At 39.0% G+C, this 25,904-nt stretch overlaps 1 protein-coding gene across 2 annotated transcripts; it reads right to left on the reverse strand.

Annotated features, from left to right (window-relative positions):
• Window positions 1–196: 196 nt before the first annotated feature.
• On the reverse strand, window positions 197–8,806 carry LOC127641164 (thromboxane A2 receptor-like). 2 transcript variants are annotated; one of them, XM_052123969.1, is made up of 4 exons: window positions 8,604–8,806; window positions 4,013–4,913; window positions 2,393–2,526; window positions 1,770–1,914 (listed from the first exon to the last, which is right to left on the reverse strand). In XM_052123969.1, exons 2-4 carry the CDS (start codon window positions 4,826–4,828, stop codon window positions 1,782–1,784), a joined length of 1,083 nt encoding a protein of 360 aa, XP_051979929.1. In that variant the 5' UTR covers window positions 4,829–4,913; window positions 8,604–8,806; the 3' UTR covers window positions 1,770–1,781. The 2 variants fall into 2 exon arrangements, with proteins under 2 accessions (XP_051979928.1, XP_051979929.1); XM_052123968.1 differs by lacking the exon at window positions 2,393–2,526 and having other exon boundaries at window positions 197–1,914.
• Window positions 8,807–25,904: the final 17,098 nt, after the last annotated feature.

A 25,904-nucleotide genomic window follows, 5' to 3' on the forward strand; every position in this document is an offset into this window, starting at 1 on the left:
GAAGGCAGCTGCCCATGTACATGGCTAATAAACAGCTTAAACCAGCCCAAGCTGGTTTGATGGTTTATATGAAGGTTTTGAAGGTGTTTTGGGCACTTTTAGCTGGGTTAACAGCTAAAGATCAGCTTGGTTGGGCTGAGAGACAACTTAAACCAAGTAAGACCAGCTTAGGCTGGTTTAAGTTGTTTTTCAGCAAGACATAGGCATTAGACAGCAAGCTCACTATGTTTTGGAAAAGAGTCTTCTTTTTACACTTAGACTAGAAATAAATCAGAATTTCTTTCACAGTTGCATTCAAAATCAGACGATTGTTTTAATGCCATTTTGACAAAGTGTGCGGTCCTCATAGTTTTAAAGACAAGCAAAGGGAGTGTATATGTCTGGGAAGCCAGCCAGTACTGGGCAGTATTCCTGCAATGAGACCCGTCTGTGAGCTTCCACAACAGCATCTGTAAGTTTGCCTCGATTTAGTCCCACTCCACTTGTATGCTTTGAATTACTACAAGTTTGCCACGTTAAGACAGCTCAAACATGCCCTTCTTGAAAAGTCTGGCCAGACCGGCCTTCAGCGACTCTACGAAAACGATGCATCTCGATCCACAAGCCAAGCTCATGACTCAGAGGAATGTGTGGAGATCAGTGAGTGTGATCCACAGCAGATGTAAATATAAACATGTAATTTCTTTCCTGATGGATGGGTTTACTCGGCCATTAGACCAGTTGAAACCGAAAACAATTCCAATTCTTAGAGGCGAATTTACAGTTGCGCCATTTTTGAGCACGGTATTTCAGTGCAAAATCTTGCGCCTTATTCCCAAATCATCGCAACTGTGCTGGAATAAAACGTATCTAAATTAAGTCAATGGGCCTGATTAATAAAAACATGTGCTATTTTTAATTGGCGGTGTATGTACTGTACGTAAGCATCAGACGGACACTTTTGGAGCATCTCATTGGTTTTCAGCGTCATAAATCATTTTGTCGTGCTCCATCCAGTTGTCAAGACCAGCTCTGATTCAGTGCGACTCCCTTTTGGAGTTGGTGCATCCCCCTTCTGGAGTAACCCCGCCCCATTTTGGAGATCTCCGGCCGCCAGCTATACCTGCTTGGATTCGGAGGCTGTTGAGGCGCGCTGACTGCCCCCTGCTGACTCGGCTTGCGAAAACACAAATTTATAAGTTCTTCCAAGCTTGAATTGCTCCAATGGTGAAAAAAGTACTTTAATTACAGAATTAACAATCGGGTAAGAAGGCATAATTAACTGCGATACGTTTTTTAACACATTTGAGCGAAGTCACGATACTCTGCTGCATCGTCCACAACCTAGCACTCAGAATGGTGATGTGTAAATTGCATTCTGCAGAAATTGTTGGGATGTAGTTATCCTGATTTGCAAAATTGCTTTATAGAGTCAGGTGCTAAAATGATGCAGACAGTGCATGCATAGAAACAACGCTAACAGCGCAAGTCTTTGCGAATTCTCTCCACAGACACCATCACAGACATTTCCATGACAAAATAGACATAATAATTACAGTAGTACAATCTACACAAGTTTCAACTCTTTAAATTGCTAAAGGATTGAGAAGAGCCAGAGGTGGTTTGTACTGATAAGGGAGTATCCTCCTGTTTAGATCCGTCTGGATGTTGTCGGCCATGTTCCAAATCGCCAAGGGTTCCCGCGAAAGAGGCACGAGTGCGCCTCCGAATAGAGGTGGAGAATGAGGAGTACATGCTGACGATTGAGCCACGGGACCAGTCCATCCTGGGGTAAATCCGTTTCAGTATGGAACGTCGGAATAGGATGTAGACCCAGGGATCCAAGACCTGGTTCCCCGTCGCAAAACGAAGCCAGAGAAGCAGGTAACGAACTTCGAGGCTGCTGCCCGACAACACGGTCTGTGCAATAAACACCTGCGAAGAGCAAAAAACGAGTATGTGAGTGAGAAATGGTTGAAACAAAACAGGGAAACAAAATTGGCCATGTGTACGCTGAGCGTGAGCCAACGCTTGAATTCCACTTGGGTCAGACGTTGAAAATAAACACCAAAAATGATTACCAAAACAATATGTGTAGTCATTCAAATAAATAAATAAATACATAAAACGGAACACAATTCATATTTATATATTACATTATATAATGTTATATAAATGTATAATTTACAACAATCCCATACATAATCGTATTTGTTTACAGTAGTAACAATAACTGGAGTAAAAATAGAATTTTGGCGGAATCTTCTGTTACCACGGTAACTGTAATGAGATGTCAGGAGGATGATGCTGGCCATTCTTGCACTGTTACATTTGACAAAGGAGTGTGAGTGGTGCTCGTTGTTAATTCGGATTGCATTCTGGATTAGCCAACCGGATCGGTTAATGTACTCGCCTCAGTCTAGACTCCTGACATAGGATGTAAATCCAGGGGTCACATATCTGATTGAAGGTGGCCAATCGCAGAAAGAACAGTACGCTATAAGGGTTCACAGGCACGGAGGACACAACGGTCTTCAAAATGTATATCTGTCCAGGGAAAACAAGGTTAGGTAGTGTCATTATAACCTTAAAAAACTTCTGGTGTGCAAAGAGTATTATCATTCATTTTTTGTTAAAAATGCTTGATTGTGTGTGTGTGTGTTGGACTTCCTGTTCTTTCCTTCCACAGGAAATGACTTTTTTGCCTTATTAGTCTTATCAGTATCCCACACATGATTCTGTAATGTTCCTCAACTTACAGAACACTAAAAAAAACTTCTTGAGTTAAGCCTCTTAACATATTATTTGAAAACCTGTAAAACCTCAGTACATCTGCCCTTATGACTTCAATACTGTTCCTAACTAATACACAGACACCATTTGTAAGATAAATGTGATGATCAGGAAGTAAATCAAGCAGCGTCAGAGATAATTAAAATTGACAATTACAAGAAGCAGTTCTCGTAAAGTCACGTCACATGTTTGTACCAGATGCTGCTGACATCTGGATTTAAATTTGGTGAGTCATATTTCGAGAACATTGTGTTGCATAAACAACTATTTCAAATCAGATGTGAACAATGAACTTGTACCAATAGCATGTTTACAGATATCACAACAAGTCTGTGTAGTTTCTAAAAACGCTACACCAATGAACAAGGCAACGTTTTGGGTTGAAAGCTAACTTGAGACAATTGCTTTGTTCCAAAACCTAGTGAGTAGCCTATATAGGCAGTATCCTAGATTTGGGAGTTAGGTTTAGGACTCAGATGTAAAGGGTGTTAGAAATGGTAGAGGGACAAACTATGATGCCTTCTAAGATACCTTGTTTTAGCCAAATTCTAAGGCTGAAAAAACAAGCGGAAAAATAAATCCAAGATGGGCGACAAGCCAATATGTTTTTGGGTTTATGAATATATTTAATTCCAAAAAGTACTGTATACGTGCATGTTACGTTTATTTTGTACTTTTAAATTTATTTTATATAATACAGATTATTATAAAGTAATTAGCAACATGTTAGCATAAAACTCTATTGGAATCAACAGCAAGTTTTCCATGCAGAGTGCTATTAGCATGGGGTGTGGAGTTGCTACATCTATAGAGTCACTTATGAGGTTTATAACTCAGTTAGGATGCTGCCTTAGAAGCCAGCTGCCTATGTAGGCAGTATGCAGCTCAATAGGTTTTGAAACAGAGGCTATTTATACAGTGATGCTAGCTAATTCCTGGCCATTTTGGTCAATTGAGCAATAACAGGCTATTTGATATTTAAGGATCATTTCATAAGCACAATAGATGAAATGATGCCTGCAAAAAAAAGCTTAAACCAGCTTAAGGACGTTCACTGGTCTCTCAGCCTGGCCAAGCTGGTTTTCTGCTGGTTTCGCTGGTCTTCCAGGCCAGCCAAGCCCACAATTGCTCAAAACCTGCAAAACAGACCAGCCTAACCAGCTTGGCCAGGGCTGAAAGACCAACGACCCACCTTACACTGGTTTCAGCTGTTTTTTCAGCAGTGATAGAATCAAGTTACCAGTAGAGGGCTCCAGCAGATAGATGCAATGACCATGATCAGGATCAACTGTACCATCATCTCCACTTCATAGTCTCGTCTCCGTTGACTGCTGTCTTGCCCGCAACACACCCTTAGAAGAGTAATCACGCTCACAGTGTTGAGCAAGAAGGACACGACCAGCGACAGCAGACCAACCAGGGAGAAGATCAAACTGAAGGTCATATCCAGAGGTTTGGAGCTGATGTTCAGGAAACACCAGGATCCAGGCATCTGCAGGTGATAGCTTCCAAGCCCCACCAAAGGCAACAAGCTGATACAACCTGCCGTAACCCACAACATGGCGACAATTGACAAGGCTCTGCTCTTCGACATGTTGGTTGAACGAGCAAAGGGTCGGTTGATCCCCACAAAGCGTTCCATGGCCATGGCGGCCCCCAACAACAGCGGGCAAAGGCCATAGAAGACCATAGACATGCCCATGAAGTTGCAAAAGTGGCAATGGGGATCCAGCTCGCGCCAGTTGAAGTGCGTAATATGGAAGGACACCACAATGGAACCAGTGATCACGAGTCCCATGAAGTCGGTAAACACCAGGCCACCAAGAAACAGCAAGAAGGAGGAACGGGACCGGCTCTTGGTGTGATGGAACGTCTTGGCTAGGACTACCAAGGCGAAGAGGTTTGAGCTCAGTCCGAGTCCGCTAAACACCGCTGAGAAGTAGGCAGAGGCAATGGTGTGGTTGTATTTGAAAGGGGGGCTGTTGATCGAAAAGCACAGAGGAGTTTCATTGGATGATACAGCAGTTCTATGGTTTGAGAAGAGGGATGAAGACATGATGGCAGCAAATGAGTTGCTTCTCCAGAGGGAACTTCTTTTGCTTATTTCATCTTGTGAACTTCACATCTATAGATCTTTGGACCTGGTGGAAATACACACACACAAAAAATGGATGGTAGTCAAAAAATGTATAACGGTTGCCAAGCAGTACTATTATTACTCACGAAAACTGAAACATCATCATCACACAGGAATTCAACATATTGCATGTACCCTAAAATAAACATTTAGCATCAACTGGATCATTGACACATTTACCTCAAGCTCTACTGATAGCTCTAATTAATATATGCTTTCAAATTAAAATTTTACTCCACTTATGGCTGGTTTAGGTTTGGGGTTTGGGTTAGGGGGTACAGTTAATAAAATATGCATTCTTGTAGACTGTATTACATCATATATAATTAAAAATACAACTCGTTTTTGGCGCCACTCTGTGGACATTTCACTCGCAAACTGGAGCTCATGCGTGCCTATACTTTCAACAACACTTTCAGCTTCAGCCACTTGAGGCAGTGGTTCGAACTTTGGTAAGCACAGACTGATTTGAGTAGGATATCCAAATAGGAACTCGCTTAGGACCCCATATGCTCAGAAACTGTCACCTATCATCCACAATGCAACAGCATTTTTCAACACTTCTTGTGCTTTCAATCATTGATTTGGAAGAAAACCGAACAAATGAGTCAAATCCCTGGGTGTTGTTTTTCCAGACTTGTGCAACAGTACAGAACTCAAGATTCTAAACAAACGTTCAACAGCACACGTAATCTAAAACATGAACTGTGAGGGACAAAATGTGTGGACCCCGTGTTCTCCAACCTTTGCTTTTCTGCGAAACAGGCGTAAACAGGAAGTGCGAGACATTTGATTAATACCATCACAAAACGCAATCAGACTCCTTAAAATCTGAGAGGTCATAAAAAGAAAAGATCTTAAGCCTAAGGTGGCTTGCCCTTCAAAGCTAGTCAGGTTGGTCTGCTCTGATGGATTTTGAGGGGTTTTGGACACTTGGTCAAGCTTAGAAAACAGCTGTCCAACTAAACACCAGCTTGTCCAGGCTGGAAGTTTAAACCAGTTGAAGACCAGCTTTACCAGGCTAGAAGACCAGCTAAACAAGCTTAAACCAGTTAAGACCAGCAAACCACCTTGGGCTGTTTTTTCCCCAGCAGGGTTTCCAGTGTTTCCCTAAGGAAAGTGTACTTTCCACTTCCACTTACATTAAACATTAGTTGCTTCATCCACAAATAACATTTGCTTTCCACACTTAGATCGATACCTTAAGCGGTATTATCTCTCAGCCATTATTTTTCATTGGGCAAATGGCTAAACACCCAAATACATGAGGGGGACACAGGATGCTCGCTGGACGATGGATCACAATGCTGTTTCCACTGCTAGGTCACTGTAATCCTGGTTAATGAGGACACAGTATACAGAAACCTGAAGTTATTGATGCTGTTTATGTGTCTCTCCAAGCAGCGTAATTCCAATACAAACTGCATTAGTTAAACACAGAGCTTACCACCGCACATGCTTATAATCGAATTCATCTGTAACAGACAGAAAGATAAGCTAGAAAAATGTCAGAAGAAGAGAGTGGACTGCATTGCCTCAGGGTTCCAGAAAAATATTAATTCTTATGCCTGTATATTCAGTGTATACTTCACAGTATATTTCAATGGAAAACTGCATCTCTCTCTAAAAATGACATGGGGACATTCAGCATTAAATAATATTTATGGCTTACATTCATACAATTTACAAATAAGTCAATAGGAAATATACAGAAAAGTGAGCCCTGCAACATATGGCATGGACCCCACAGAGCCCCCCACTGAACACGGAGTCAGTCTGGGATTACACGAAGAGACAGAAGCAATTGAGACAGCTGAAACAGATGGAAGAACTGTGGAGAATTATCCAAGAACCTTGGAACATCCTGCCTGCATACAACCAAGAAAAACGGCACTGTAAACCCTAAAGGACTTATCACACCATACTTGACGCGATTATGAGCGGCGAATCACCGGCGAATGGCCCATTCCGTTGAAAGCGAAGCGAATGTTTGCCGTTAGCACATTAACGCCTTTACAATAGGTGGCGCTAACCAACAAGCAGTTTTACCCCGGTATGGTAGGCGGCTCAACGCACCTGTGAGCTGCTCCACCCTCCGCCCATCAGCGGGTTAGAAGAAATAACCACTTGACAAGTTTGCAAAATACACAAGAAAGAAAAGCAAACGATTCACTAGCGAGCGGATCAGAAAAAATAAAACAAATGTTGATTTGCTCAATGAGAAAGAAAACGTTCGAGACACTTCACAAGCTATTTCAGTTCATCTGCTGGCAAGTTGACTGACAGTTTTATCATGAAGACACAGCATGAGGGGTGATTAGAAAGAATCGAGTGTGAAAAATGGTTTAACGATTAAAGCCATTCCATCATTTGGAACAATTTTATTTTCTCCCCAATTTGGAACAACCAATTCCCAATGCGCTCTAAGTCCTCGTGGTGGTGTAGTGACTCGCCTCAACCCGGGTGGCGGAGGACGAATCTCAGTTGGCTTCGCGTCTGAGACCGTCAATCTGTGCATCTTATCCCGTGACTTGTTGAGCACGTTACCGTGGAGACGTAGTGTGTGTGGAGGCTTCACGCTATTCTCCGCAGCATCCACGCACAACTCGCCACACCGAGAACAAGAACCACATTATAGTGACCACGAGGAGGTTACCCCATGTGTCTCTATCCTCCCTAGGAACCGGGCCAATTTGGTTGCTTAGGAGACCTGGCTGGAGTCACATTTTGAACAATATTATTATATGCCACTGTCACCAGTTGCTCTGGTTCTGGTAACTGCAGCGGTTTCTGACATGTGATCGAAAGCTTATATATTATTGGTCATTTGTTCGCCGGGCGAAGAACTTATTTTGATTAAAAATCTATAGACTTCAGATTTTAAGTGTTAGTACCTCAAACTATTGAGGCAAAGGGGTATATCCATAATGCATTGCGCTTGAATTATTTCATTTATATGATCATTATTTTTCCTTGGTCAAAGGGAACATACGGGGGCATTTAAATAGTTGTTAGTAAGTCTTCAAAGAGGTTTGAGTTCTTTTGAGATTTATTTGAGTCTACTTGCATCTAGTTACCTTCATTTAAATAGTTAAGTTCATATGATCACCAAGTCAAGTGAACTTAATGTCTAAAGTCTAGGGAACGAGTGTACTCAGTCAATAACATACTATAGTTTTCAGCTCTAGGAGAATTGGGGCTGTTTTGAAGGCAAAAGTGGTCACGCCAAAAATTGATTGAGCTTTTTTATGTTTACTGGTCTTTGTATGATGTTACTTGATAAATGAAAACACTTTGACATATTTTAAGACATCCTCACTATGCAACAAGTGCCTAAAACTGTAGCACAGTATCCTGTTTGTGCCAATGACATCATTCTGATTCTCTATTAATATGTACAAAAAAATAACGCCATTAATTCATCTTAAATTGGTACAAATTGTTCCACAACTGTAAATCATACTAAATATCTGTTGTATACTACGAATCTACATTTATCATCATTTGTGGCTAATTAGAGTTTAATAAATGCAGATTAATAAAGCCAAAACTTTGTATTCATTTTCATCTGCATTAAAACTCAAATAGAGCTCGACTGAATGATGTTTCAATTCAAAAATAAGTTTGAAAGCAAAACTATCTATAAACACCATTAATCATTTAAAAAAAATATCAAATGTAAAAGTACTTTTACCTCTCAAAGCATGAAAGTTCTCGGTTCTCCAGAGCGCATTCCTCCAGTGTCGCCAAATACCTTCAAGATGTGCGTCTTATCACCTCCATCCTGCCTGAGCACTTCCACGCCTCTGATGTAGAGCTGAAAACACGCATGACTGTTATAATCATCCACAGACTATAGACACTATCCTCTTCCCTTCCTCCTCTTGCATTAGTGCTGCAGTTCCTGGTAGAGCCGCTGAACGCAACTGAGAGCACACACACACACACCCCACACACCCGGCCAGGTTGTAGCTATTTCCTTGAGTATGTTAAAGGGATAGTTCACCCAAAAATTTAACTTCAGTCATTGTTTACTCACCGCTGTGTTGTTATAACCATGTATGACTTTCTTTCTTTTTCTGAACACAAAGGGAGAAATTGTGAAAGAATGTTGTTCCTCAGTGATGTCACAATGGCAGTTTATGGTGACCACATCTTCAAGCTTCAAAAGAACACAAAAGTATCATTCAGAAGTCTAATTCATTATTCATGAGACTCATGATTGTTATGTAAGCATCTAATGTGTTATTTAGTGAAAATGTTCACTGACAGTTAATCTCCTGTGCGTGTTCATGATTGGACACCAGAGCAACAGTTCATGCAGCCCCCTCGCAACATTGGGGCGTTCAAGCTAAAATTTGTTTTGTTTATGTAAAGACAGGTCCTCCACAGCGATAGCGACAACAGAACACAACACAGCTGCACACAAAACAGAGAACAGAACTTACTAAACATGTCTGAAGAGTTTGTAATCAAAGAATTGATGCATTTCTATGCCCAGCCCTATTTTTTGTATTTTTCTTTGAGTGTTTTTGGACCAGTGCCAGTTCACAGTGGACTGAGTTAGCTGTGCGATACTGAAAATAGAAAACAAGCGATCGATAGAATGTACCGTCGCTCGTCATGGCTGGTTAGGACAAAAACTCTTATTAACATAGAAAATAAACCTTTTATGGTTTGTTGTTTGCCGTCAGTTTAGGACACGGTGTGACTGTGGCTGCCTGTAGCCTCCTTGTTGTTTCTGTTTGATTTCTGAATACTACAAAAAAATAAGGCTGGGCATAGAAATGCATCAATTCTTCAACTACAAACTCTTCAGACATGTTTAATAAGTTCTGTTCTCTGTTTTGTGTGCAGCTGTGTTGTGTTCTGTTTTTGCTATCGATGTGGAGGACCTGTTTTTATATAAACAAAACGAGTTTCCACTTGAACGCCCCAATATCACGATGGCTGCGTGAACTGTTGCTCTCGTGTTCTATCATGAACGCACACGGGAGATTAACGGTCAGTGAATATTTTCACTAAATAACACGTTAGATGCTTTCATAACAATCATGAATAATTAATTAGACTTCTGAATGATACTTTTGTGTTCTTTTGAAACTTGAAGAGATGTCACCATAAACTGCCATTGTGTGACATCACTGAGCACAACATTTATTCACCATTTCTCCCTTTGTGTTCAGAAAAAGAAAGAAAGTAATATATGGTTATAACAACACAGCGTTGACTGAACTTTCGTTTTTGGGTGTACTATCCCTTTAAGCAGAGTACAATTACTGCTGTCCAGATCAAGGCTGGAATTCTCTATCTAAGACGGGTCAACCTTTTGAAGAACTACACTCAGTTACACTCAGTTGACTGAATTTGTGATCTTTTCATTTTAAATAAATCTTTTGTAGATAAATGTGATGTAGAGTATCAACAACATGTGTTCTCAGTAGATTGTCATTCACTCTAGTTTCTACCAAATGTCTTCAAAGTGCAAGTACCTCTGCAAAGTATTCCTGCTTGATCAGACACATGTGTGCACCCCATGACCGCCATAAATAGCCCCGTCTGTTAGGTTGAGGATCTTTGACTGTTATTAACCTTTAGAAGACATTTTGTCAGGAATAATTTGAGCATAGCTAACAAAATACATCCATCAACCATGAGAAAACAAGATTTAAAGGGATAGTGCACAGAAAAATGTAAAGTCTGTACTCATTTACCCACTCTCATTTCTTCTCCAAACCGATGAGGCATTCCTCCTTGTGTAGAATGCAAAAAAAGTAATTTGAATAATGTTCTGGTCACTCTCTTTCAAGTAATTATACTGAAAACCCCTAATAAGCTGACATACAGGTGCAGTATGTAACAATTTTCACACCTTTTATTGGCCAATGTGTGAACGGCTTGTGACGCAACTTAAAAAAATGAGACCTTCCCAGACTTCCTAGGTTGCCTATTAAAGCCTGTAGACTGATTTTCATGTGAAGGGAGCGGGTCGCTTTGGCCCGGAAAATCCAAAGGATGTGACGTTTATGCTCCAGAGACCCTCAGTGCATCTCTTCCGCTATTCAACAGCGACAACAAACTGCAACACTATGTAACGTTATCTTAGAGATGAATCCAGCACAACACCGACTCCTACACAAACTCAGAGTAAACCAAACAAACATTCATTTACTGAATCCCATCAGGATAAGCGGGAATGTGATTACGGTCGAGCGAAAACTAGAGCGAACGTCGGCAGGGCATTTGATTCCTGGAGGGACCTTCGTTCGGTTTTGGGGGATCAAACCAGACCCTGAATTGGCGTTCTTCTTATTGGACCTGTAAACTTACATAACCGCAAAGCGTGTGAAATTTAGTGCCATAAGGATTGAACTGTGCCATTTTAGCTGAACTATAATAACACATGAAATGAATGCTAGACAATGTTCAAGATAATGCAAAAAGCTCCATTCATTAGTGTAACGTAACGTAAAAATGACAGTTTTGATAGAATTACATCAATCCTGAATTGTGTCAACATATTTATAATGTACAGTCTATTTTATAAACAGCTACTGTCATCATCCACCAGATTTAGCTAACTGCTATTGCTAAAGCTGGCTAGCTCGCTAACGCCGACATATGCTATCTTATAAATGCAGTCAATGTTTCACGCAAATAAAAACGATTACTTCAAACTACAGTCTGGCATAGTCACACCGATATCCACACTTTGTTTTAGCCCTGTTCCAGCACTGGAGAGTCTAATATAAAATACAGTCTCAACGTTTGTAGTAAAACAATCATAACTGTGTCATTTTAATTATGCTACCTCATCTGTCAGCATGATGCCGGTGAATCACATTCAGTCTCTTTGTATGTTACGTCATTGTTTTGGCTGATGCTCGCTCGTGTCACTATGGAGTGTGTGCACGAGCAACATGTAGCTGCTGCAGTTCACTTAACGGCCACCGGTGTCACTAAAAACAAGCATTTTTTGAATCTTATAGAGTAATATGAGTAAAATTGAGTAATGGCGTCTCCAAAACTTGTGTAATTAAGTCCACTCAACTTGGTTATCATATAGAATTAACTATTTAAGTTAAGGCAACTAGATGCAAGTAGACTTAACTCATATTTGCTATTTAAATGTGTTAATAATTTCAATTGAATGGACTCAAATGTAGGTCTTACAATAACACCGCTTAAATAAAGAAGACTAGAACTGTTTCTAAGTCAGTTACTAAATAAACATATTTCTCTTCAGTTCTCTCATGAACACAGCAAGGAGAGCAGGAGCGGATGTCCAGATTTTCTTAGTGAATGATGACTTATATTTCGGCCTGTGGTATGGGAAGACATACATTACGTTGAAATTTTCATATCAGTGATTAATGCTCTTTTCTGAGTCACTTTATTTAGATGCAGATGAAACACATTCGCACACACGCTTACGGATTCCCCTTTTAAAAACCACGTGACTGGAACGAGACACTATAATCCAACATACAGCAGAACTTCAAAGCCGAACTTCTGACCTGGTTTGCTTCATGCTAACAGACTTTTATGACATGTCTGGAGTTATTTGCAGAGGTTAATTCTCAGCCAGGTTAAGAGCAGGCATTAGAGTTTTTTTTAACTCATCTAAACTATCTCTCAAACTGGTGATTCGGCACAGCATGTGTCTTTTGAACATCTCAGGCTAGGGCAGTTTGACATTTGGCAGCATTATTATCTGACTTTCAAGACTGCAGTGAACTTTTGTCCCGGTGTCACAGTTTCTCATATTCCTTCAGGTTACATATGCTGCTTCTGCATAGCTTCTTATTGCCGTAAAGCCAAGAACTAAGAGCAGCACTAGATAATTATTATTATTATTATTATTTACTTTTTACTGACATGAACCCCAGTAAATTTCTGCTATGATACAGAAATCTAATATATGGCAATATGCAACTTCTTTGAAACATTATTGTGGTTTTCAATCATAAATAAAAGCCAGATTCTTGTAAATGCAACATATATTTCAAAATACTACTGTAAAGGGGTTAATGGAAAGGAGGCGGCGAGAACCGGCTTGACAATGTAAATAATAGTTTCATGAAGCAACTTAAATAAAAAGACAAGCACACAAAGATGTCGGACAGCTGCCCGTAAATCTCTCTGTCCCACTGCAGTCTCCAGTCGTCCTTTATCCCTCTCTGAGGCTTGATTAGCCTGATTAGGCTAATGTCACAACTACAAAAATAGCCGTTTTAATATATATTTTCTCAAATACTATTGGAATTTGAATATGTGCGTTTATGCTCATACAAATGAACTATATATATTTTTTATTATGTTCAAATATGGCCAAATATATCAGATTGCTGCCAGTAAAAATGAACCTTTTTAACACGAGTAATCCAATGTATCGATTTAAGATGATCCCGACAATATTGCAACTACAATGTTGTGTCCCCCGTATTTCCATTGGCTGTTTACAAATGCGAACGAATCACTCTTTGAGTCGGTTCTTTTCAGAAAACTGTTCAAACTGGTGTGTAACACGTTCTCGTTTCACGATTCAGCCCGAATTATTCAAACGTCACTCAAGTGCTGCATCGTTTGGAGCAGTTCTTGACTAAAACATTAACAGAATACTTTACAACTAAGAGACCAAACAGGGCGCGGGATGAAGTGAATATTTACTTATAGTACAATCTGTGAAAATGTGTGTGAATACATTTGTTTAGCTTCCTCCTAGGGCTGAGCAATATGCAATATATATATATATATAGTATCTCACAAAAGTGAGTACACCCCTCACATTTTTGTAAATATTTGATTATATCTTTTCATGTGACAACACTAAAGAAATGACACTTTGCTACAATGTAAAGTAGTGAGTGTACAGCTTGTATAACAGTGTAAATCTGCTGTCCCCTCAAAATAACTCAACACACAGCCATTAATGTCTAAACCGCTGGCAACTAAAGTGAATAAACCCCTAAGTGAAAATGTCCAAATTGGGCCCAGAAATTGATTTATATAAAAAAAAATTATAAACTTCTAAATTCAAATTGCACTTCAAACACAACGAAAAAGCAATTCAAATAATGAAGTGGTCAAAAACAATCGCGTATAACCATTTTGCCATTTATCATCATGCAAGTATCCGTCTATGACAACAGCTGGAAAATTACTAAAGCAAATTAAGATATAAAAACTATTATAAATGTAAACATGATAATTCTAATGATGATAATAATCACTGAAATATAAATCATGGTTGGAGGTGTTTTTGTATTATTTAGTTTGAAATTACTTTGCTGCCTGTGTAATTTGACACGTTTGTAAAGAACATCTGGCTTTCAATCCGTTATTTAGCTTCATTTATCATGGGCCGCAAACTCTTCATTAGGCATCTCTATTTAAGGCTATTGTATTGATATTGGAAGTTCCATTCATAATTTTTCCCATTTTTACCCAAAATTTCACACCAGTGTTGTCCCTTGTACAGAGTAGAACTGGAAACACCATTCACCATGGCAACACTAGTCGCCAGTAGATATTCGTTAGCTGATAGTTTACCTGATTTTAAACACATTGGTTTAAAGGCAATAACTTTGGAAGGAAGCTCTATCGCCCTCTTAAGGTCTGAGGTTTGTTACAGCCAAAGACCTGAACTGCGCGTTGGTCAAGCCTCACATCTGCATTCACAAACTTGTGTGAAGTACGTTTCGAGCCTTATTTTTAAGAGTGTTTTTGCACCATTGTTTAAGTTAATGTCATGCTGGTTGGAATGCTAATACAAACAGAAATACATTGAAAGCGCCACAGTTTTATGCTACAGTTTTTGGGATAGGAGTACTATTTTAATATTGAAAAAATTACCCATGTGCACTTTACGATTGGTATTTTCATATGTTTTATAATGCTCCCTCCAAACTGTTAATATTTATACAATAAAATTCAATGTTTTTATTGGCGGGTTCTGGGTATCTCAGCGAGTATTGATGCTGACTATCATACCTGGAGTCATGAGTTCGAATCCAGGGTGTGCTGAGTGACTCCAGTTAGGTCTCCTTAGCAACCAGATTGGCCCGGTTTCTAGGGAGGCTAGGGTCACATGGGGTAACCTCCTTGTGGTCACTATAATGTGAGTTGTGTGTGGATGCCGCGGAGAATAGAGTGTGCCTCCATACGTGCTACGTCTCCACGGTAACGCTCTCAACAAGTCACGTGATAAGATGCGCGGATTGACGGTCTCAGACGTGGAGGCAACTGAGATCCGTCCTCCGCCACCCGGACTGATGCAAGTCACTACACCACCACGAGCACTCAGAGCGCATTGGGAATTGGGTGTTCCAAATTGGGGAGAAAATGTTTTTTTATTGGCTGTAAGCTCCCGTCAGCCAGCGCACTTGAATCCAACCGCTCTGTCAGTCAAGTGGCAGTCAACAGCGGCTAACAAACCAACCGACAGGTTCTGCTTCATTTCACCTCGGATCAGTGCATTGCCATGTAATTAAATTAAATGGCCTGCTGCCATGCCCACTGGGCAGCTTGTCAAACCACCCCTGTAATTGGGCATGGGCACCTGCAGTGCATATGCCAACACCTGATGCCCACGATGCCACCCTGGCACACAGGTACAGATGAAGGTCATGGCCATCCTACTGTTTTACAACACGGTATGTGTGCAACATACACACACCTGACAAGAGAATGCGCAGTGCCAATCGCAGCCTGGTGCATTTAAGAGACAACAATCTCATAATTTAACCCAAAGGGGGATGTGGTAGTTGCCCAACTGGAGTATCTGTGCCCTCTATTCAAACTCTTATGAAAAATTGCAGACAATATATCAAGGCAAGCTTCCAGACTTGACAGAATAAATGTCAAGTATTTAATTTAACTTAATGAGGAGTTTGTCAGTTTAGTGGCATTAAATCTTTGTTGGAGGCACTTACTAGCAAGTAAACTAGATACCCATAGGCAGAACTGTTTTCTGAGTTATATCCGTTAAATAATGAGTATTAACTCATTATTTAACAAAGTATCACATTACTTAGAGGAGGGGATTATCTTTCAAACCCACACACAAGGTAATTGGATGCATAGATCATTACATTTACATTTATGCATTTGGCAGACGCTTTTATCCAAAGCAACCGGAGCAACCTGGAGTTAAGTGCCTTGCTCAAGGACACAATGGTGGTGGCTGTGGGGATCAAACCAGCAACCTTCTGCTTACCAGTTCAGTGCTTTAGCCCACTACGCCACCACCACTCCAGTCAATAGATAATTGACATTAAGCACAATGTGCACACAGCATCTGGATATCTGGCTGAAAACACGTTAGCTTTCCTGGATCAGATGACATCACTGGAAATGATGTAGCATCATGGAACTCTAAACCAATCATATCGGTGCAAAAATCATCCATATTTGGGCAGAGAGACATGTGATTGTTGACTGTTACATTTGGCCACCAGGAGATGGCGCCAAATACATGACACAGACTCAATGATTACTCAAATGGCACAGAATGAAACTCATTCTGTGAAATCTCATGTCTGCATGCTACGCAAACCTTTAGTTATTGTTGTGTAATTAGTTCTTATGTACAATTATTATGCTTTATTTGTTTGGAGAGGCCTTTGGACACGTGGAGACATTGTACACTAGGATAAATAATTTTTTTAATGCTATAAATTTTGATTGCTTTGTTGAGTCAGCACAACATTTTACTCTGTTACAGTCGACATGATTAGAAAAAAAACAAAAGCAGTTTTTCGGAGACCTTGAGATATACATTATAGTGTCTCAAAATCAGAATAATAAGAAAAAAAGTACATTTTTGGCTTGTTGTTTGTGTGAAACCTGTAAGTTTCATAGGCTGAGGGTCTGAGAATGTATCATAATCTTTTAGTGAATTTAAATCATATCTTAAAACATATTTTTAGTGCGGGACGCTTTTATTTGATCCTGATGTTTTCCATTAATTTATTATTATCATTTTATTTACTGTGTTTTATCATGATCTGTTTCGAGATGTATGTTTATTCTATTTGTATTTGTTTTTCCTCTCTATATAAAGTGCCTTGAGGGGCCTCTTTAAAGACGCTATATAAAATAACGTTTATTATTATTAATATGTCAGTCAGACAGTTCCTGTCTAAACGGGCAGTTCATGGCCATAATAAGCTAAAAATTGGACCAGACTTTATGCTGGTTGTCAAATGTCTGGCTATGTGAAACCATGTGAAAACAAAGAAAAGACAAACAAAGCAATGATTCGTACCGCCACCAAACTGGTATTTATTTCCATGATCAGCAATTACCATACAAACAACCCTAGACATGTTCCCACGAACTCTTGTAAGAGATTTCTTCTTCATTGTAGACTCAAATCTGAGACGACGGAATAAAATCTACCAAATAAGGCTGCTGGCGGTACAATCAGACCTTTGAACTGCGGGAGGAAATGCTTGTTTTTGAAAACAAACAAATCGGACTGGAATCTGAATTGGCGAATTGCGTTGATGTCTTCTGCAGGATGTGCAAAGTTTTCATAGCATCTTATCAGGAGGGAGAAGTAAAGTAAACAGTGTTTATACACTAGCATTTGATATCTACTGTAATATGGTAATACCATGGTATTCTGTAAAGTGCCAGAGTGCAATTAAATACCATGAAAACATTGTAAAAATGTACAAAAAAGATTATTAGCATGGGATATTTGGCCGAAATGTGCTAGGAAACAAAATAACGAAATAAATAAGCTACCATGGTAAGGTGGACTCAAACAAAAGCTCGTGGACAGGAGTTCCACTTGTTTAAAATGAGTTTTCTTAACTTAAATTACTATGTAATCTCAACACAAACACTTTGTGTAGAAAGAACCCAGTTGAACTGGGTAAACCCAACAAAACTAGACGTGTCAGTGTAACTCAAATAAGTATTTAATTTCTTAATGTACTAACTAGTAAAAGTGAATGTTAGCATGCTAAATACATGCTAGTTGGGAGCACTACAGCGGCCTGTGTGTTGCCTAGAGCAATAATGGCTTTGATATCTTTATCATGAATGCACAAAATGAAGCAAATAATATTCATAAAAGGAAACTGTTCTCCAGATCGTGTTTCAGCGATTTCCACAGAATTTGTTTATATGGCACATTTCCAATAACTGGCTCATATCCCAGAAATGTGTTGACTTTAGTTAGGTTTAAATGCTTTTTTTTTTTTTTTTAAATGACTATTGATGTAAGGAAGATATTAAGAGACAATTGCAATGTTGTTACAGTGCACAGACCACTATATTTGTATATGAATAGGAAATATTGGCTTTCTCATTACTGTTTGTGTTGTGCAGCAATCCAATGACATTATTTCAGAGTTTATCACAAGAGGGCAGCATAGTTACAAGCTAGAGAGAGAGAGAGAGAGAGAGAGAGAGAGAGAGAGAGAGAGACAGAGAGAGAGAGTGTGAGAGAGAGACAGAGAATATCTGTCTTAGATATTAGAATAATTAATTAATAATTAATAGATTAATAATTAATCTATTAATGATTAATAGAATTTATCTATTATAAATATTAGAAGATTAAAAAATTGTATTGCTATGTTTATTTTCATGTATGAAAAAATATATATATATATTTTTATTTATTTTGATTTTTATAATTATTTATTTATTTGTATTGTATAGTGTTATGAATGCTTTGGCAATGTAAAAATGTATTTCACCATGTCAATAAAGCTATTTGAATCTTGAATCTTGACAGAGACAGAGAGAGAGAGAGAGAGAGAGAGAGAGAGAGAGAGAGAGAGACAGAGAGAGAGACAGAGACAGAGACAGAGAGAGAGAGAGAGAGACAGAGAGACAGAGAGAGAGAGAGAGAGAGAGAGAGAGACAGAGACAGAGAGAGAGAGAGAGAGACATCATAATTCAAAATATACCAGAATACATATGCCCTTCATGGTTTAGCAATTTATTTTTTCATTCCCATTGGTAAAAAGAAAATGTTTAAACATTTAAATTTCAAGCATGCCATAAACTCAATTCTGTTTTCACTTTACCCTTGTACCACACAATGGACAACAAACATGCCCTTACATGATAACAATAGAAATAAAATAAAATGACATTATTGCTTGCTTGTAAAAGGCACAGTTAATGTTTATTTGTCTTTTTAACTTCAAAATCTAATGCATAAATTAACCTAATGGACATTGAGAAAATACATTATATCTAAACAATAATATGTATTGTATACAGTATGTAAATAATATAGTTAGTAAAAATAATACTATAAATACACTGACAAATTATATAAATAAATAATATATTTTTTAGATTTATTGTATGAACAAATTAATCAATTATGTAAAACATTAAATGTTTATTTAAAATGAACATCTCCAATGTATTGTTGTGCTTGTCACGAACCCTGCTCCTCTGCCCCATCCCCGCTTCGTCGCACACACACTCACTCCTCAAGCTCACGCTCATTTTGCTCCCTCGAGATCTCCTGCTCGTTAGCAGGTCTCTCTCCTCGGGCTCACATGCACGCTGCTATGGCCAGAACATTATGACCACCCGCACTCGTCTCAATCACCCCTTTAATCGTTTCACCTGCACTCGTCTCATCACCTTTCATTGTTTACACCTGCACCTTCCCCTATAAATACCACAGCACATCCGTTTCACTGGTGTTGGTTATTGTATTTAGTTTCCCGTGTCTTTGCCCCCGCTAGTCTCGTCTAGTTTTGATCTCCTCTTGAACTCCTCTTGATTACCCCATTAGCTTGCCAGCTCCTCGTTCCCCTAGTACCCCTGTCTACTCCCTTTGTTAGTTTACCCGCCTCTCGATCCTGTTTACCCCGGCTTTGACCCTCGCTCCCCTTGACAACTCTTCACTGGATTTGCCCGTTTGTACTTTTGCCTGCTTTTATTGTTATCAATAAAAGCAGTTTTTGACTTACATTGTGACTGTCTCATCTTGTGTGTGTGTGTCCGGGTTACAGTGCTTTAAACATTTTAATGCACATACTGTATGAAAAAAGTCTTCTTGTACATACCGAATACATCACTCAAACATTCACAGTCTAGGTTCGAAAAGTATGTGAACCCCTAGGCTAATGATGCCAACAAAAGCTAATTAGTGTCAGGAGTTGGCAAACCTGGCATCCAGTTAACAAAACGAGATTGTAGGTGTGGGTTAGAGCTGCTTTGACTTATAAAAAGCACTCAAACATTTTGAGTTTGCTATTCACAAGAAGCATCTGCTGATGTGGACCATGCCTTGAAAAAATTGTTATCTGGAAGAGCTTAGATATTCATCTGTCCACAGTTAGACAAACTGTCTATAAATGGAGATGATTTAGTACTATAGGTACTCTCTCTAGAAGTGGCCGTTAGATATTCATCTGTCCACAGTGAGACAAACTGTCTATAAATGGAGATGATTTAGTACTATGGGTACTCTCACTAGAAGTGGCCGTTAGATATTCATCTGTCCACAGTTAGACAAACTGTCTATAAATGGAGATGATTTAGTACTATAGGTACTCTCACTAGAAGTGGCCGTTAGATATTCATCTGTCCACAGTTAGACAAACTGTCTATAAATGGAGATGATTTAGTACTATAGGTACTCTCACTAGAAGTGGCCGTTAGATATTCATCTGTCCACAGTTAGACAAACTGTCTATAAATGGAGATGATTTAGTACTATAGGTACTCTCACTAGAAGTGGCCGTTAGATATTCATCTGTCCACAGTTAGACAAACTGTCTATAAATGGAGATGATTTAGTACTATAGGTACTCTCTCTAGAAGTGGCTGTTAGATATTCATCTGTCCACAGTTAGACAAACTGTCTATAAATGGAGGTGATTTAGTACTATAGGTACTCTCTCTAGAAGTGGCTGTTAGATATTCATTTGTCCACAGTGAGACAAACTGTCTATAAATGGAGATGGTTTAGTACTATAGGTACTCTCTCTAGAAGTGGCTGTTAGATATTCATCTGTCCACAGTTAGACAAACTGTCTATAAATGGAGATGATTTAGTACTATAGGTACTCTCACTAGAAGTGGCCGTCCAGCCAAGATGACTCAAAGGGAACACTGAAGAATGCTCAATGAGGTAAAGAAGAAGCCTAGAGTGACATAAAGACTTGAAGGAATCATTGGAACTGGTTAACATCTCTGTTCATGAGTCTACTATACAGAAAACATTAAACGGGTATGGTGTCCATGGCAGGATATCACGAAGGAAGCCGCTGCTTTCCAACAAAAACATTGCTGTATGCATGTAGTTTGCCAAAGACCACCTTGACACCCCACAACGCTACTGGCAAGATGCTTTGTGTACTGATGAAACTAAGGTTGAATTGTTTGGGGAGAACACACAGCACTATGTATGATGTAAAAAAGGGCATGAAAACATCATCCCAACAGTGAAGTACGATGGAGGGAGCATCATGATTTGGGGCTGCTTTGCTGCTTTGTCAAGATGTCCTACAGGATAATGTCAGGGTGTCTGTGCGCCAGCTGAAGCTCAGTAGAAGTTGGGTAATGCAGCAGGACAATTACCCTAAAATTGACATAAATCCACTACAGAACGGCTTCAAAAAAAGAAAATCCACATTTTGGAGTGTCCCAGTCAGAGTCCAGACCTTACCCAATAGAAATGCTGTGGAATGATCTCAAGAGAGCCATTCACACCAGACATCCTAAGAATATGACTGAAGCGGTTCTGTAAGGAAGAATGATCCAAAATTCCTTCTGAACGTTGTGCAGGTCTGATCCGCCTCTACCGGAAACGTTTGGTTGAGGTTATTGCTGACAAAGGAGGATCGACCAGTTATTAAATCCAAGGGTTCTCTTACTTTTTCCACAGCACTGTTAATGTTTAATGTGATGTGTTCAAAAAAGACATGAAATATTACAATTGTTTGTGTGTTTTTAGCTTTCAGGTGGCATACTTGTGACTTTGATGAAGATGAGATCACATTTATTGACCAATTAATGCAGAAAAACAGCTATTTCCAAAGGGTTCACATACTTTTTCTTGCCACTGTAGTTAATAATTCCTTACATTTATATAGCGCTTTTCTAGGCACTCAAAGCACTTTACATAGCATAGGGATGATGATGCGACGGCAGCCATAGTGCGCCAGAACGCCCACCACACACCAGCTATTGGTTGGGAGGAGAGAGTAGAGTGATGTAGCCAATTCAGGGATGGAGATAAAGATATAGTTCTACTGTATATAACAAGAACCACAGTGTAGCTAGGTCTACTAGTTCTTGTCTTAATTTGAATCGTCATCAAGATGGAGTAGATGTATTACTCTTTTGAGAATGTGTTTTTGGGAACTTATGAAGACCCCAGAAGCTTTCCTCCATATAAACATGCCTGCCGCCCAGTGCAATGGCGCACCATGCAGAAGCCAGCCGCCTGTGAACAGTGATTATGAAAGGTTGCGTGCAATCTGTCAAATTGTCTCATTTGCATAATAAACTCAGAGAGCAGCCACTGTCCACTAGCGCAGATAAACCGTAAGTGTATTCAAGCAAATGTTTGAAAAGAAGTGATTTGCGCCCCCAAAAAGGTCTCAGTTAAAGTTGCCCAAGAATAATAACATTCACTTTCAGTTACAACATAATACTTAAAACAGAACACCGTAACATGTGATGATATATTTGCTTGCACTTCAACACTTCACGTCAGAAACGGTTTGAAACATCTGTAATGAGACGAGCTGGAGCTCTGGGACTGAAATTATTCTATCGCTTCTCACATTTCGCTTCCAGGCTTATACTAATGAACTCACTTCTTTGCCAACATCTGCTTTAGTGCTTTTACCAAATAACAAACAAACAAACAAACAAACAAACAAGTGTATGTTGAACAATTTATCAGATGAACAATTGAACCACTGCAAATACAAGGAGCCATAAGGAAGCCTATAACCAAAGCGGTGTTGTTTCAAATCCTGTTTAATGGTGAAGCGACAATTTCTGCACAACTGGTGTCACGAAACAGAATTGCAAAAATAATGTCATCTTCTATTTGCTGGACAAACAGAGAGCCCCGCCCCAAACTCACGCCATTGGTTGAGCCAATATTGTAGTTTTGGGCCGCTCAGACCCGTAGCGCTATAGAGGTAGTGTTTAGACTTATAAGGGGAATCAATCTACTCAAGGACTTTTAAGGGAAATGGCTTACAGGTGCATATTTACCTGGGATCCGAGAAAGTATAGAAAAGATGACCTCCCTCACCTCACCTCACCTCACCCAGGAATGTCACGTTGATTAAATCTGAATACAAGTGATCAATCAAAGACATTTTCTAGCAAATACTTTCCATTTTGTTCGTCTTCCTCTAAACAAGGTTCTTGGCTCTTTTTTTTAGTATTGGTTTTCTACGCCTTGATTCAATTGATGTGCCATTTGCAGCAGAGCTCCGCCATGGGCAGCGGATAGTCCAATTTACTGCTTTCTCGTTTATTATAAATTTCCATGGCTTTTGGCTGCTCTGATGCAAACGACGCTTTGATGGGCTCCTGAGGAAAAGTGCTAATGAGTTAGTGTCTTACGAGGAAAGCAATTAGGCCCAGATCTCCTTTACCATTTTTTTTTGTTTTGCAATATCTATATGAAGAAAGATTCTTAAAGGTCAAGTCAAGAGACAGCAGCACTGGTATGTGTATCTGTAGAGAAGCTGGAGTTATGGATGGAGGAAATGGCAAATAGTATCAGGTGAAAAGTTCAGACAAAACTAGTGGCATTTGTTGAGATTAACATTGACCTGACCTCACATTATCATACACCAGATGAGACCACAAGAGGAGAATTCATAAAGGAGAATATAAAAGGAACATGAGCGCAGACAAGAGATGATTCCCATAACACAAGACTCCGCTCTTATATAATAGATAACCAAGAAATGGCTGATAACCGATTAATAGGCCGATAGATTTTAAAACCGATTTATATGTTACAAAAATGTCTTGGTCTTTTTTTTTGTCTTTCCTTATTATGCAGTTTTTTTTAACATCCTATAAATTGATTTAAAAAACTATTAATCGGTTATCGGCCTTTTAGGGGTTGTTTATAGTTAAAAGTCCCACGTTATGCACCAAATCCTCATTCTTGATGTGCGTGAAATTCCCAGAAATACTCAAACCAGCCCGTCTGGCACCAACAATCATGCCACGGTCCAAATCACTGAGATACATTATTTTCTCCATTCTGATGGTTGATGTGAACATTAACTGAAGCTCCTGACCCGTATCTGCATGATTGTATGCACTGCAGCCACACGATTGGCTGATTAGATAAACGCATGGATGATTGCTGATAATGTATAGTTCCAAAAAGAAAATATCGGCACTGATTAATCAGCAAAACCGATATACCGGTTTCACCTCTACTCTTAATCAGTACATTTTATCTTATTTTCCAATAATAACGCTCTAAACAACCTTCAAAACAAGACAGATTTACATTATAAGCAAAACTACATGAGATAATGTTTTCAGACTAACCGAAAAAACAACAATGTTGTGAGGGTTATGCTTGTTTTTCATTTGAATAAAGTTTATTTTTCTTACACCGTTAACAAATAGATGTTATTTTAAGCATTACCTTCATGTTGTTACAGTTTATGCTTGTTGAGATATTTTTTACTGGAAAACAAGACAAAAATATGAATTTAAAAATAGTTTTTATTGCAGTTTGTCTCGATTATCATAACTTATCTCAGATTTTTAACACAAACCTTTCAACTCTAAAACCACTCTAATAGATTGTAATAAATGCATCCATTGTTACTAGTAGATATCGAATTCCTGATATCAGTAACTGTAATTTTTACTAGTGAAAACTGAATTGTTGATATCAAGAATTCATATCCTGGAAATGAATAAAAGTTAAAACGGCTTGCCATACTGTTCCAGTTGAAACTGTAGCTTCCCAAGCTAGAAGCTAGTTAAACTACAGTCAAGCCCGTTAAAAAAATTGTTAGCTAAACTTCAAGTTGCTAACAACATTAAATCTAGTTAAAGAGGAAATATTTTTAGATATAGAACAATCGGATTATATGATTTAATTCAACAATTGGTTCAGGTGGCAAAATCAATAATATTACTAACAGAGGCGTGGCCGCATTTACCCTCTATCAGCGCAAGATTTACCACTGTCGTGCAATATCACATCCACCTTGTACCCATAGATGTCACTGTTTGTAATGGCTGTACAAAATTGTATTGAGTTAGCATAGCCAAGTAATATCTTGCTGGTTATCCCTTTGTAGCAGTAGTAGCTATAAAAGTGTAGTTCTTAGGGAATATGCTAAGGTAGCAGGCTAATCAACTAGTTGCATGCTAAGCTCGTAGGCTAACCGGTTGTCTAACTGAACAAACAGGCTGAGTTCAGAATGACATATTACTCTTAATACTTCTGTATAGATACTTGTGTACATAGATATGGCAGAAATAGCAAAAGTGTATGTTTACATTGACTGGGGAGCAAACCATATGTACCACCATTTACAAAGTGAATAGCATCATCTTTCCTTCACACTTAGTGTAAATAACTTCTGTCTGAAGATTGTGAGCAGTGGGTGGTGAAACGCATCAACATGACACGAGAAGTTGTCTTATGAAGTGATGCACAAACGTTGAGCTTATAGATATGATTACAATTCAGATATGTGGCCAGATTGTCAAATAATTGATTGTTGTTTAGAGACGTCATGTGTGCTCACAGCTGATTGGACTTCGTCTATGCGGTTTCATTCTGCCATCTGTCTTATCAAACCGAGTTTATCAGATTTTAATGATCCTGTGCAATATAACAGATTTCATGGTTATGATTTTCTGGCTGCTGATGTTAATGACTTTATATTCACTTAAAGGTGCTGCAAGCGCTTTTCTCTTTCAGCATACCACCTAAAATATTGTTTCTACCTGGCAGATATCACTGAAATAAGCCAGGAAAGCTGCCTTCGTT

This window comes from Xyrauchen texanus, chromosome 50 (genome assembly GCF_025860055.1).
Source record: "Xyrauchen texanus isolate HMW12.3.18 chromosome 50, RBS_HiC_50CHRs, whole genome shotgun sequence".
Taxonomy (NCBI): Eukaryota; Metazoa; Chordata; class Actinopteri; order Cypriniformes; family Catostomidae; genus Xyrauchen; species Xyrauchen texanus.